Genomic DNA, 15,055 nt, shown 5'->3' on the forward strand with positions numbered 1-15,055 from the left:
AGATCTGAATACTAAAAGTTAAGACTGTTTGGTTTTTAACATCTGAATGCATAAAATGTATCTTTATTTGAAAAATAATAAATATAAAATTCAAATGAAATACTAACTAATCTAATATTATATCAATAAAATATATAATTTTTTTAATTATGATAGTCGTTGGTGGTGATGGCTAACGGGTGAATACCGACCAAAGGCGGTGACTGGTGGTAGTTTTGGTTGATGATAGTGGTTCATGCTAGTAGTTAGTAGTGATTGGTAGTGGTGGCGATTATGATTGAGGATGGTGGTGGTAGGTAATGATAGTTAATAATGGCGGGTGGTGGTTTGTGATTGAGGAAGGTGGTGGTAGGTTATAATGATGGGCGGTGCCGGCTGTGGTTGTTAATGGTGATGAGGTGGTTGGTTGTGGTAGTTGAGGTGGATAACTGTTGACTGTGGGTGAAAATGATGCTGGTCGGAGTAGTAGCGATGGTGGATGGTGATGGTCGATAATGGTGGCAGCTATGATTGAGGATGATGGTGGCGTGGTGGTGGTGGTTGAGTATGGTGGTGGTGGTGGTTGAGTATAGTGGTGGTGGTGGCATGGTGGTAGTTGATAATGGTAGGTGATGTCGGTAGTTAATAATGAATATGTGATAGCATCTTAATGAAATTAAGTCTCTGTTATAGATCTTAATCATACAGATCTATTCAGATCCTGGTTGTGAAATAAAAAAAAAAAAAACAAACACACTTAATGATTAAGATCTGAATAATTAAGATTCAGACTTAAAAAACAAACGCACTTAATGTGTGAGATCTAAATGATTAAGATTCAGACCTCCATTAAGTGCAAACAAATGAGGGGGTTCATGGTTTAGAGCCCGTTTGGATTAGCTGACTTGAAATAGCCGATAAGCATTAGGTGCTGAAAAGCAGTTAAAATTGCTGAAACTGATTTAATAAATAAGCAGTTAGGTATTTGGGTACAAGTGCTGAAATTGATAATAAATTGTTGCAGTATTTGACAAAAAAGTGCTGGTAAGCTCTTTTTCTGTTAAAATGACTTAAATAACCTTAGAACTGTTTACACTTATAAGGGCGTAATTTCTTCAAAATTTTAGATTCTAGATCGATTCAAATACAAAATATTTTATTTGTCATTTTATTTTAAATACAAGTGTGCTTAGATAAGATAATTTTTCTGATAAATATAATTTATTTTATGATAAGCATAAAATCATAAGTTATAATAATTAATAAATTGACAAAAGTTTCTCAGTAAAAAAATAAACCTAAATAGGACAAAATATTTGAAGAGAAACAAACATTGTCTTCATCACCACAACACTTAGAAAGCAGAACACCAAAAATTTGATATGTCCTCGTTTATTAAATACAGTTCAAAGATTAATACATAATTACATAGATATAAATATGCAAAGGAATGGAGAATTTGTTTATCTTAAATAGTCAATAAGAATTACAGACTTGAAGAGGGGAAGGGAGAGGGGGGGTTTAGGTTGAATACCTGAGGCAGTGAGTATCGATGCAAGAGTTTTGTTCTAAAAAAGAATATTTTAAGGATAAAATAGTAAAAATCTTGGTCAACTTAAAATGCTTATAAGCTAAAAATTTATAAGCTAGGGAGACCAGCTTATGACTTTTGGCTTATTTTTGACTTATAAGCACTTTTAACTTTACCAAACGCGTAGATAAAACAAAAAATACTTATAAGCTTAGCAAAATCACCTTGTTACTATTGTTTTGGTCAAAGGATCGTGTCCTTAAAGTGGATTTAAGTGGTCTAGTTGGCATCTGGTGTGGCATGCCAACTTAGCATTTTAGCTGACATGGCGAGCCACATTAGCTTGGCAGTGTGAATTCCTAGACGTATTTGGTTTTGAGTTAATTGAAATTTAGTTTAAATGATTTTCAAGTGATAAACATAAGACTAGTTACCCGCCGAGTTGGTTGAGCAGGTGACTTACCAAATGGGATGTCCAGTGTTTGAAACTCACTTGCATACCTCCTCAATCGAGTCCGTTGCACGGAGTTTACCTAACGCGGTTTACTTTTCTTTTCATTCCATGTATAGTTTGCGAGCTATTATATAGGAGCTAAGTTTATTCTGTATGTACTCAAAGAGTAACGGTTGCAGGTTCTTTGTTAACAAAAAGAAAAAAAAAAAAACAACTAGTGAGTTTTGTGTTGTGAATAGGGTTGTGCATGGATCGGATCGAATCGGATTTAATATTTCGGATTTCGGATTCTAGAAAATCCGATTCGAATTATATCGGATCGGATTGGATTTTAAAGCTTGGATCAGGTCGAATTTCGGATCGTATTATTATGCCTCAAAGTTAAACTAATATGTATATTTTCTTTGTAAAAGAGGCAATACATTAAGAAAAATTCATGTTTATGCAATTATGAGAGTACTATGGTGCCATATAGCTAAATCCAGCAATTGTAAAGGTTATAACTTGGAGGCTGATGTAAAGGAAGTATTGACTATCCGAAATTAAAATGTAGTATTTATACATGCCCTAATAATTTCTTATTTCGGATCGGATCGGATTAAAATATATCGATCCGAAATCCAAAATTTTAATAAACACAATCCGAAATCCGATCCAATCCGAAATCCGAAATTGAATGGATTGGTTCGGATTTTGGATATCCGATCCGAATGAACCGCCCTAGTTGTGAACATCCACTTGGATGAAATAGCAAGTTGCTTGCCTTGGCATCACATTTTGGGGTAAACTTTATGATATCATATATTCATGCTTAATGGTTATATCAAACTAAGTAATTCAACTTTAATAGTTAAAAAGTAAGATGAAAATAAGTTGTATTAATTATAATTGAGTGATAAATAATGTGTATGACAGTCACATATCTTAGATTCATTTGAGTTTTTGTACATACCGTGTAACCCTCAAGTTTTTACCGCTCGTGAACCTACTTGCTACTTGGAGTTTTGGCATTGAAGTCACTTGAATAAATCCAAATTTTGGAGACATAGTTCTCATGGAATTTCTAATTGACATTTGAAAAGAAATCACCACGCATATTTTAGCCATGAATATATTTATCATTTATATTATTCCTTGTGTTAAAACGCAATATTGACATTATATCAAAGCTCATCATCGCTAAAAACTACTAGTACGAGATATGAAAGCAGAATGTCAATTTAATGGCAAACAAATACAATAAATAATCGTCATTACTTCATATATCATACTTGTATATTTTAAGAAAAATATATAAGTTGCACCCTAAACTTATCCGAAAAAGTTATTTATACACTTCAACTTTACGAGTGACCTATCAACCCCTATTCTTGTTTTGAAGCGGAACAAATACCCTCAAAATGCAAAATCAAACTTTTTTTTCATTCCTCAACACCAGTACCCTGTTTTTCTTTTTCCCCAAAAAATTACTCCTAGGAATTTACTTTTCCAAAGAGTTGGAATTTTCCAAAGGGAGAACCCAAAGTGCATTTACAAAGTGAAAAAAAATCAAAAGACAGGGTTGCACAAGTGAGAACATTAAAGGAGATCTGACGCGAATCCAAAATTTGAAGTTTATAGGTTCCTACAAGGATTTCAAGTTAATAACTAGGCTCACAGTCAAATATTTATAGAGTTCAATGAATTTTTTATACATATACGAGATCTAGGAAAAAGCTATTGGGTTCTCGGGAACCCGCATCTTAGCTTCTAGATCTGCCATTGCTAAACATGGTATTTACTAGACAAATGACAGAAGAAGTAGCAGAGCAAACACCAAAGAATTCAGTAACCTGAGCAGATGTCGCCTCATAATTGAAACTACTTTCATCCATGCCTTTGAATTTCACCTTTCAGGCAAAAGAAATGAAGAATCTCTAGAAATCAAACAATTGCACCAGATTTTCTAGGAGCATCTTGCCTTTTTGTGTATCATTTGAATAGGAATTTCCTTTTAACTTTTCAACTAAAATGAATGAGTTAAAGAAAGTTTCTGTTACAACCATACATAAAAGGCAAGATAAGATGCCTTGGTGAATGTACAAAATGTGCAAACTATACATAAGAGCAACAACAACAACAACAACAACAACAACAACCCAGTATAATCCCACTAGTTGGGTCTGGGGAGGGTAGTGTGTACGCAAACCTTACCCCTATCCTGGGGTAGAGAGGCCGTCTCCAATAGACCCTCGGCATCCCTCCCTCCAAGAACTCCCCACCTTGCTCTTGGGGCGACTCGAACTCACAACCTCTTGGTTGGAATAAGAGCAAGGGCATTAATTAATGAAGAGTGAATTTTAAGGCTACTTGATCAATCTACCGGTTTTGAGCAGTATTACATTTGTGCACGTACTATCTCCGTCTCATAGAGAAGGGAACATGAAGCAAATAACAGAAGAAGAATACATTTACACTATCAATCGCAAGATAAGAAAATTCAAATAGAAACGGTCAGAACAAAAATAGCAGTAGATGTCAATCATACAGGGTTTTGTGCTAATTATAGTACTAAAACCAATGAAACCATAACAAGTTGGACAAGGGCTAAGATACACCTCAATCTTGACTAAAGGAAATAGCATTATGTCTTTACAAGAATGAACTACATAGCATCTGATGACAAAGTCAGGAACGGGTTTAGCATCTTTACTCCAACTGTACGATTTCTTTCCAATCAGTTATAACGGAAAAAGGGAGTTACGTAAATTGATTAGCATTGCTTTGAAAAAGGTGTTGCAGCAGAGTGTTTTAACATTATTTGAAAGAGCCTTTCTATAATATAATAATGTTGTTGCTTATCCTCTCGTCGGAAATGCAGTAAAATAATCTAAGGAAGCTTGCTGATAAATAGCTCATCAACAAAGGAATATAATAGCAGCAATATTCTTGAAGGAGCTTGAAGATGAAAAAACAATGTCATCGGAAAAGTGGATAAACCTCAGAAACAAACAATGGTCTAGTGCCAGCATCTCAACAAAAAGAATTTTCTCTTAGCCCTTACTCTTCATATATAACTCATACAACTCAGGCAACTCATACCTGAACGGCAACACATAGTTCTCTATAAACTTTGATTCCGGATATGACACGACAGTGTAAAGACATAGCCTCCTCCTTAAAAGTCGCTTCTCCTTGAGAAGTTTGAAGATTTCATTCCTTGGCAAGACCCTTTTCTCCAAACTGAACTTCAAAAGTATAGGGTGACTGGCGATATAAGTAGACTTGTATCCAAGTTCATTCATGAAAAACTTCAATCCATTTCTAAGCTTAGCCTCAGACGCGGTCAAACAGTAAGGAAGCTTTTGCACCATTGTGAGAATATCAGAGTCCGACCATCCAAAACTCCTGAAAATCTCTAGTTTCATCTTTAGTGTAGACTCACCAAAATTTACAATAGCTTCAATTCCATGTTTAAACATAGGGGACCCTCTAGGAATGCCAAAATCCTTTTCCACTCGACGCACTACGCTCTCAAGCCACTCAGTCTTTTGAACCATACCCAACGGATGATTAAGAAAAAACTTGTTAATATCTATTCTTGAAAATCCTACTCTCTCTAACAACAATATATTGGGTGGCATTATTTTAGGGAGATTCCGAGAAAATAACCAAGGTGCTCTTTTTATAACCACAGCTACGGAATCAACATCACTACCTAATAATTCTCGAAGATAATCAAGATTTCTAATACAAGTATCATGACTTGTATGAAACAAAGCACCACTTTTTGTAATTACTCTAGTTAAATTCGACCCAGATAAGCCAACTTCTTGAAGAACCTTAATTTTAGGTTTAAGGGTATTATCAACATCAGAAAATAGCAATCCAGGGTATGCAGAAACAAGGGTTTTAATCTGGGTTTTGTGTAAACCAATTTGTTTGAAGAAATTGAGGACTAAATTAGGCTTATTGTTTCCGGGTTTCAAGCAAGTTACCTTAGTGCTAGTAGAAATAGCTTTTTCTTTGGAGAATCCAACCGAGTTAACTAGCAAATCAACCAATAAATTGCTGCTGTTTGTAACATTTGCTGGAGCTGTGGAGTAGTAAAAGAGCTGAAATTTGGTGCAATTTATGGAAAGGAGATGCCTTTTTGCGCCATTGTTACTAAGTCGAAATATCAGAGCAAGGCACATTTCTGGTAATAATCCCTCAGTTTTGATTTTGTTCAGTAAAATTTAGGGATTTGTAAGAATTGGGGAAATTGAAAGTTGAGATTTGTGAGGGAAATGAGGCAAATGTACTTTTTAAGAATATATATATTATTTAGCTCCAATTCTAGAAGCATTTTTTTTTTTGAAGTGTTTGGGCAAGCTTTTGCAAAAAAAATTGATTTTGAGGAGAAGCAGAAATCGTTTTGGAGAAGCAAAAAAAAGTATCTCTCCAAAATACTTTTTTGAAAAGCACTTTTGAGAAAAATACACTTAGAAGCAGTTTTTAAAAGTTTGGTCAAACACGAATTGCTGCTTAGAAGTGCTTTTCAAATTAATTAGCCAAACACAAACTGCTTCTCACCAAAAATACTTTTGAGAAAAAAAACACATTCTCAAAATAAGCTGATTTTTGCAGCTTGGCCAAAAAGGCTATAAATGCTTGTATCAATGAGGAATTTTACATTATTGGTAGAGATTTTTACTTTAATGAGGAATTTTACATTATTAGCAGAGGTTATGTTCCTTTTGTTGGCTATACTAACATTTTGACCACTTTCTTTAAATAAAGTTTTTACTAAAATTTATGAGGAATTTTATATTATTAGGTTATTTTTAAATTATGTGATTTATTGTTACAAACGAGGTAAACCACAACGAAATACTTGGGCCTCGGAATGAGCTACGCATGAGTCACAATATGAAGCAGTCCAACAAGAGGTTATTGAGCTACAATTGGAATCCAGGTTGAGGTAATATTATAATAAGTGCATAATGTTGTATATCGGGTGTACAAATATTGTTGCAAAAAATTAATAGGTTATGCTACTATAAAATTAAAAATAGAAACAATATAATGTGTTGAGATGTATTTTTGTTTAAATCTCTCTGGCAGCTTGTTTAAATGGTTGTTATGTATCGCTTCGTAACGTATCATATCGTATTATATTGTACTGTATTATTTTTCGATAAATTATATTGTTTGTCCTTATTTTGTGATATCGTATACCAACAAGATGAAGAATAAATTTATAATATTACAAAAAAGTAAAGAACAAAATATAATTATTTATATAAGAAGGCTGGATATAGGATAAAATAAAATTATTTAATAATAAGAACGGACAAGATAAGTAAAAAATAAAATAATGACGAGACATACGTAAAGCACTTTTCTTTATATAATAAAGAATTTAATTATATGATGCAGTCAAATTTAACTAACAATCAAAAGAAAAAGGAAAACGCTGTTCTTTCATCCCGCGATCACAAATAGCAGGTCATTTTCAAAGCAATTAGAGGATTTAGGGTTTAAACTTTGGTTGTTAATGTGTGGATTTCTCAACAATGGCGTTAAGCATCTCCTTCATATTTATAGCTTCAGATTTCAAACCTTGTACTCAACATCTACTGCAACTTCCCGCACCAACTTCTTAGTAGAAACGCTGGTGAACTAGTTGGCTTCTCCCCAGAAGAAGCCCTTTCTACCAGTGCCAAGGTAAGTCGCTTGAGACCTAGAAAATATAACCCTAATTCAGTGCTCAATTTCTTGGAACAAGTCGGTTTAGACAAGACCCATATCAAAAAAGTTGTTTATTCAGTCCCCGCATTGCTGCTTTGTGATGTAGATAAATACCTTAAGCCCAAAATTGAAACTCTTAAAGAAGTTGGGTTTTGTTCGGATGACCTTGTCAAAATCATCACAAACAGTGGATGTTACTTCAGAACTAGGGTAGGGTGTGCTATCAAACAAAATGTTGATTATCTTCACACACTATTATTTAATGATGATTTTGTTGCTAAGATCATTAAGAAACATCCTAATGTGTTCTTTAGTTATGCATTTCATGAAGTAATGCCGCCCAATATATCATTGCTGCAAAATCTTGGGTTTTCAAGTGTCGATATAGAGAAGCTCATGCTTTGGAATCCTAGAATTTTGACTCAAAAGGCTGAGCGCCTCAAAGACATAGTGGATCGAGTAGAAAAGACTTTCTTTCTTTCTCGGAATTGCAACATGTTCATACACGGGATTTGTGCACTTGCATGGCTTGACGAGTCGACGGTGAATAAGAGATTAGAAATCTTCAGGAGCTTCGGGTGGTCTGACTCGGATATTTTTACATTGGTCCAAAAACTTCCTCACTGTTTGACAAGATCCGAAGCTAAGATCAGAAATACGTTAAACTTTCTAGTGAAGGAGCTTGGATATGAGTCTTGTTACTTGGCTTCTCACCCTGCATTTTTTACGTATAGTTTGGAGAGAAGGATTCTACCTAGATATGAAATTTTGAAGCTACTCAATGAGAAGGAGCTGATAAAGTGTGGGCAGAACCTTTATAATTTTGTTGCCTTGCGTGAGTCAAAGTTCTTAAAGTGTTATGTGCTGCCTTTCAAGGATGAGATGCCTGAGGTCTATGATGTTTACATAAAATATAGGAGTTGAGAAAATTACTTTTTGACTGAGCTGCAGGCAGACTGTAGAGAATGTTCGTCAACATTTCAACTTTCTTAGTAATGCAGAACTTTATTGCTACTCACATCTCATTGCTGTGTATTATCCTTTTTAAAATCATGATAATTTCGGGTATATGGATAAGAAAAATAGTGGGAATTTCTCATGTTTTCCTTGTTCTACACTGTCAATTATATGCGTCCATATCTTAATGAAGACAATATGCTTTTTCTTTTCTTCTTTGTTGGTAGACTCATTTGATAGTAGTAGTCCTGTATTGCAACTAACTTTAAGCTTCTCTATGAGTTTGTTGGTGTTTCTTTGACTAGAGGGAGGTGGACTGAGGTCTTCACTTGTTCAATATACGAGGGAGAGTATTTTCTCTCAATTTGGTCTACTCTATTATTCAAATAAATAAAGAAGTTGACCTTTGGATTGCAGTTTTGAAACAAATTCATCCGAATTGGCTGTTTTATGGCGAGACACAAAAATATGAGACGAAACAAGCTGAAAGAAAAGAAGGAAAAAGTACTCCACCATTGCTAGGCCAATTACGTCACAAATACAAAACACATATCATATCTTTTCTTGAAATCATAATTTGTACGAGAATGTGGCATTGATCACTTTTAGTATTCTTTTAAAAAAAATAGCCTCTTACTGATATAGCTGTCCTCAATGAATGTACAGGTTAAGAGAGAACCTTTAGTGTTTCATCAAAGAGAGCAGTGCAAAACTTCACTGTTTGAATGGGGTAGATACCAGCTAGCTTGTCCCGTAGCTAACATAGAAAGAAAAATAAATTGTGTGTTAATTCAAGTCATTTGATTTTCTTATCGGATTCTAGGTACTTTTACACTCTAAAAAGAGCTGTTGTTGCTTATTGCTGTGTAGTCTGTGTTCAAGATCAAGTTATCCTTTGGTAGTTGCTTTTCTGACTCATTGTTTTTCGGTATGACAGTTGGTAGTACCATAAGGCAAAAACCAAATGTCTAACATTTGTTGCTGTATCTTCCTTACCCTTCACCCTTCAAATTTCTAGTACTGTTTTCCGTCGTCAGCTATGTTGCCCAAACTCTTCAAAACTGTCGGTGGGTTCGTGTTGGATCCTCTAAAAGTAGTGAATTTTTGAAGGATCCGACACGGTCCACGCAACATAGCTCATAAGGTACTAGACTTAGTGACTGACACTGGTTACTGCAGAACACTGGTTACTGCAGAACAGTAACCAAATTGATTTTGTTGTAGTAGTTACACCTTGCTTTGCTCTTATCTGCTTGTATTTGAAGTATTACCTAAGTAATGAGGTATTGATCACATCATTCTCCTTGGAAAATTCCAAAAAGCTATTTTGTGTGCATCTTGACTAATTCACTGGTTATCCTATCTAGCTCACAAGCACAGGTTACCAAGGTATCCTGCCTACCAAGATTGGAGCAAATGGGCTACTGGTTGGAGCAAATGCCCATCTAAGAATTCCCTTTCTAAAAAGAGAATTAGTATATCAATTGTATATAATCCTTTTTGAATTGCTACTGGTTGCCGTAATAGTAGATAAAAAGTTGGTGTTAACTTCATTGAAATGATAGCTTACTTGTTCTCTTTAATTACTCTATATTCTGAAAGGAGTATCATCATTTGCCAAAAAGCACTTTATCTTTACTAAAGTTGTGACATCGCAAACGACTACTCCTGTTGGAGAGAGCAGAATAGTTCTCATTCTTATTGCTACTTGTAGTAAAATAAGGTTCTTTTTTGAGGCATATCCATTAAACTGGCGCTATTCCGGTATGTCTAGTTCAAAAGGGTATTAGGATCCGGCAAACTTATAACGCCTGTAATTGAAGAAATAGGACCATTTTGAGAGGATATGTATGTATAGTCCCATAAAGAAATGAAGCAACGAATAGTTTGCGTGGAAAGAGTTTGAAATGAATTTGGAGAGGAAATGAGAAAGTAAGAAAGAGACTGATGGGAGTGTTGGTGTGACAAATCCATCACCAGTCTATGATGTTTTGGTGGCATCACGTATTTCTTCTCCATGTACTACTCAGCAGCTGATGTAGAGAAAATCCTTGAACCCAAAACTAAGCTTCTTCAGGAACTTGGCTTATCTGGTTCTGACATAGCTAAAGTCATCCCAAAAAGTGTGTGTTTCCTGCATTCAAGTCTTGATTACTCTAGCAGACTCAATCTTGATTGTTTCGGAAACTGTTAGGTAGTGAGGATTCTGTAGCTAAGGCCATTAAGAAAGGCCTTAGAATCCTTTGGCACAATGCCCCTATAGTAATGTCACTCAATATAGCATTCCTGCGAAATTTTGAATTTTCAGGTAAAGATATTGAAAAAGCGTATTGTACGAGATCCAACGCTCCTTTGTCAAAAGATGGGGTGGCTTGAGAATACAGTGCATCGAGTTGAAAATAATTTACACATTCCTCGGGACTCCAACATGTTTTCTATGGATTTATAGTTAGTGCATCTGTTGGGGAATCACATTTGGAGATGAAACTACTAACCAGCAGTATTCAGGAGATTCGGGTCGTCTGATTTGGAAATTTTTACACTGGTACAGGAACTTCCTTTATGCTTGACCTTGTCAAAGGCTAGGCTTGGAAAAGGACTGAATATTTTCATGAAGGACCTCGGTATGGAGCCGGTTACCTTGCTTCTCACCTCGCACTTTAAGCACACAGCTTGGAGAAGAGGATAATGCCTAGGTATGGAATTTTGAAACTTCTCGGCAAGAAGAAAGCTTTCAAGGGGTAGTCTAAATCTTTATACTGCTGTGATATTGCATATTGCCTGATTCAAAGTTCTTAAAGAATTATGTGCTGCCTTATACGGATGAGATGCCTGAGCTCTATGAGTTGTACACGAAAAGTAGAAGATAAATAGACTGTGTTGTAATCATTTTGTTGATAATGTTGTTCTGTTTGATCCAAGCACCTGTTGAAATATTACAGCTGATGAGACATTCTGTCGACGAATAGATTCTTATTTGTCGTTTGATGCTTATTTTTCTAAGTGGAGAGTGAAGACAATTTTAACTTCTATCATGTGGATTTATAAATGCATGTCTCTATCAAGATAATTTCCTGGTTTTAGCTGAAATTTCCACCTTCTTTCGATCTTTATGTGGTGCTGCTAAATCCATAACCTGCATAACTTGATTCAAATGATGTGTTCTTGCTGGTGGATAAATCTGCAAGTCTTTTTTATCAGTGGATAATATTGCTGCTAAAGCCACCTCATTGAATTGGTGTTTCTTCTTTTGTGACATGAGAGAGGTGGCAAAAGTCTTTCCTAACTCATTCTCATTTGTAGCTGAGATTTCCACCTCCTTTTTGCCATTATGATGACACTCTTCCTAAAGCCATAACCTGCATAACTCAATCCTGATGAAATATTTTCTTTTGTGGATGAAATCTGTTAGTTTCACATGTGTCAAATGATACTAATTGATCTGGTGTTCTTTCAGTCGTAGCTTTAGGAGCTACCTTATTTATTGCCTTAATAACTTCATTGCATATTTCTTACTTTGACAACTTTGATGCATAAACAATGTCTTATGATTTTAAAATATTCATTGGTTTACTATTCAATGCTGTGAAAATGGTGGAACACCACATAATTAGGCCCCGTTTGGCCATGAGTTTTGCCAAAATAAATTTGGGATTTATTTTCAAAACTCATGTTTGGCCATAAATTTTGCCCATATTTTGGCAAAATCCCAAATCCCAAATCCCAAAATCACCCCAATTGCTGATTTTGGGCCAAAATTCCAAAACTTGGGAATTATATACATGTTTTGCCAAAATAAAGTTGGAAAATATGTTTTGAAAATGTATGTCCAAACACATTTTCATCTTCAAACCAAACTTCACCCAAATTAGATTTTTCAAAATAAATTTGGGATCTATGGCCAAACGCTAGCTTAAACTGCTAACTTTTGTTTAAATGTCTACAAACTAACGGACATTGAGTTTACTTCTTCTTAGTCATATACCTGTCAGAAAAAAAAGGATCTCAACACTTCGGTATAGTTATGTTGCTACTCTCCAGAAATGTTTTGTTGTGCTGTCATATACCATTACCTTTAATTTCCTTTTTAATCAGTAAAGAAATACCCAATAAAACAGCATGAATCACTGCAATTTAGGTACCTGGGGTTCGTTAAAAAGACTTCCTTTCTATACTTCTTTGCTGGCATCAATATGAGATGAAGAACTGCACTTTCTAGGTGATGACTTTATCAAGGTGTAGACTCCTTCCACAATTTGGGGACAACCTTGATATTTACTATTCTGCATGGCAGAACTAGAAGATAGGGGTAAGAATTCTGAAGAGAAGTTGAAATGAAACTATTTTTGTCGATGATGAGGATACTACTGAGAGGACATTGTTGCCTCAATGTGTATTTGTTTCGCAAAAATGATGTTATTGTCGTCCGGTGACGCTGATTTACATATGGTATCTTGATTCCCCTTCCCCGCTCTCAAGCTTCTATATCTTCTTGAGTGCTATGGACTGTTGGAGGAGAATTAATGTCCATTTCTTAATGTAAGAGCTCTGTTCTTGCTCGCAGAAGAACAATCTTAAATGACTTGTGAGTGGCAGCCATGAGTTTGTATTCCCAGTTATTTACTTGAATGAAGTCATTTATGGATCATCCTGTAGAGGTGGTGTATTCAATTTTGCTTAGTTTCAAATTGTCTGTTGGAGGAGAATTAGGTTTTCTTTTTGTTGCTTAGTTACAAATTGACAGAGTATCCTTTCTCCAGCCGAGGGTTTATCGGAAATAGCTTCTCTACCCTTCCAGAGTAGGGGTAAGGCTGTGTACATCTTACCTTCCCCAGACCCCACTTGTGGAAAATTGCTGGGCTTGTTGTTGTTACAAATTGACAGAGTGGTTATATTGTAATAGCAAAAGTATACCATTCTGGTCCTGGGAAATCAGTAAGTAGTTTTAGTTATCTTAAGTTCTTGACGTGCTTCTTTGCATCTTGGGTTAGATGTTCCATTGTTGAAGTTGAGCTCAGCTGACTTGTCTTATCCATTTTGGACAAATAACAGAAAAAGTAAAGTACACTTATTGCCCAAAACGTTGTCTTCGAGCTTGAGAATAGATCGCTTAAAGATATCTGCTATGAAGAAGGGAGACTCCTCATACAAGCAGCATGTAAGTTGGCAGAGCCACAGAAATTTGATGACTGTGACGACCCGACCCGTCGTCTCAGGAGTTACCGCCCCGTTTCCCTCATTTTTTATGCTTCTTCATGTTTCATTATCAGTATTTGGTTTGTTAGAGTTGATTTGGATTGGTTTTGGTAGAAAATGAGACACTTAGTCTCTTTAAAGAAGGCTTGTTTTGGAAAAAGTCAACCGGATGTTGACTATTGAGTTAGAGGGTTCAGATGCGATTTTCGGTGATTCGGTTAGCTTCGGGGGATGATGTGAGACTTAGGAGTGTGATCGGAATTCATTTTGGAGGTCTGGTGTAGAATTAGGCTTGAATTGGCGAAGTTAGCATTTTGGCGATTTTCGGTTGATAGGTGAGATTTTGATCCGAGGGTCGGAATGGGATTCCGAGAGTTGCTGTAGCTTCGTTAGGTGATTTTGGATGTGTGTGCAAAATTTCAGGTTATTCGGAGGTGATTTGGTTGGGTTTTTGATCGAATGCGTGTTTCGGAAGTTTTTGAAGAACTTAGGCCTGAATTGATGTAATTTGATGATTTTGGTGTTAGTTGAGGTGTTTTGATGATTGGAGCAAGTTTGAATAATGTTTTAAGATGTGTTGGTACTTTTGGTTGAGGTCCCGGGGGCCTCGGGGTGATTTCGGATGGTCATCGGGATGAATTTTGGACTTATGAGATTGCTGGTTTTCTGGTACCTGGTATTTTCGCATCTGCGGAAAAGGGGCCGCAGATGCGGTTTCGCAGATGCGATGTATGGGTCGCAGGTGCGAAAGTTGGCAATTGAAGGATTTTCGCAGAAGCGGATTATTTCCGCAGCTGCGGTATGCGCAGGTGTGGACATATGACCGCAGAAGTGGTCCGCATGCTTGAGAGGAGTTCCGCAGGAGCAGATGAGTGACCGCATAAGCTGGGTCCGCAGAAGCGGGATTCGACCGCAGAAGCGGTCTTGGGCATTTTTGTTAATTCCGCAGAAGCGGCCACCGCAGAAGCGGAAATGAGGTCTGGGCAGAATGGGTTTTAATGATATTTCATCCGCGAGCCTAAGTTATTTTTCTCCATTGTTGAACATCTTGAGAGCTTTTTGGGAGCAATTGAAGAGGGTTTCGACTGGGATTGACTGGAGGTAAGTTTTATGAGTTAAAAACATGATTATTATGTGAAATTTACCTAGAAATTCATGGAAATTAAGCCTAAAATTGATGAACTAGGGCTTGAGTTTTTGATATTTCAAATTGGGATTTAATGGGT

The 15,055-nt window shown here is 36.0% G+C and overlaps 1 protein-coding gene across 1 annotated transcript; it reads right to left on the minus strand.

The window, feature by feature from the left end:
* Positions 3,707-6,139, minus strand: LOC109227934 (transcription termination factor MTERF15, mitochondrial-like). The gene is made up of 3 exons (XM_019393124.1): positions 5,046-6,139; positions 4,562-4,661; positions 3,707-3,853 (listed from the first exon to the last, which is right to left on the minus strand). Exons 1-3 carry the CDS (start codon positions 6,137-6,139, stop codon positions 3,707-3,709), a joined length of 1,341 nt encoding a protein of 446 aa, XP_019248669.1.

Source organism: Nicotiana attenuata, chromosome 6, assembly GCF_001879085.1.
Source record: "Nicotiana attenuata strain UT chromosome 6, NIATTr2, whole genome shotgun sequence".
Classification (NCBI taxonomy): domain Eukaryota; kingdom Viridiplantae; phylum Streptophyta; class Magnoliopsida; order Solanales; family Solanaceae; genus Nicotiana; species Nicotiana attenuata.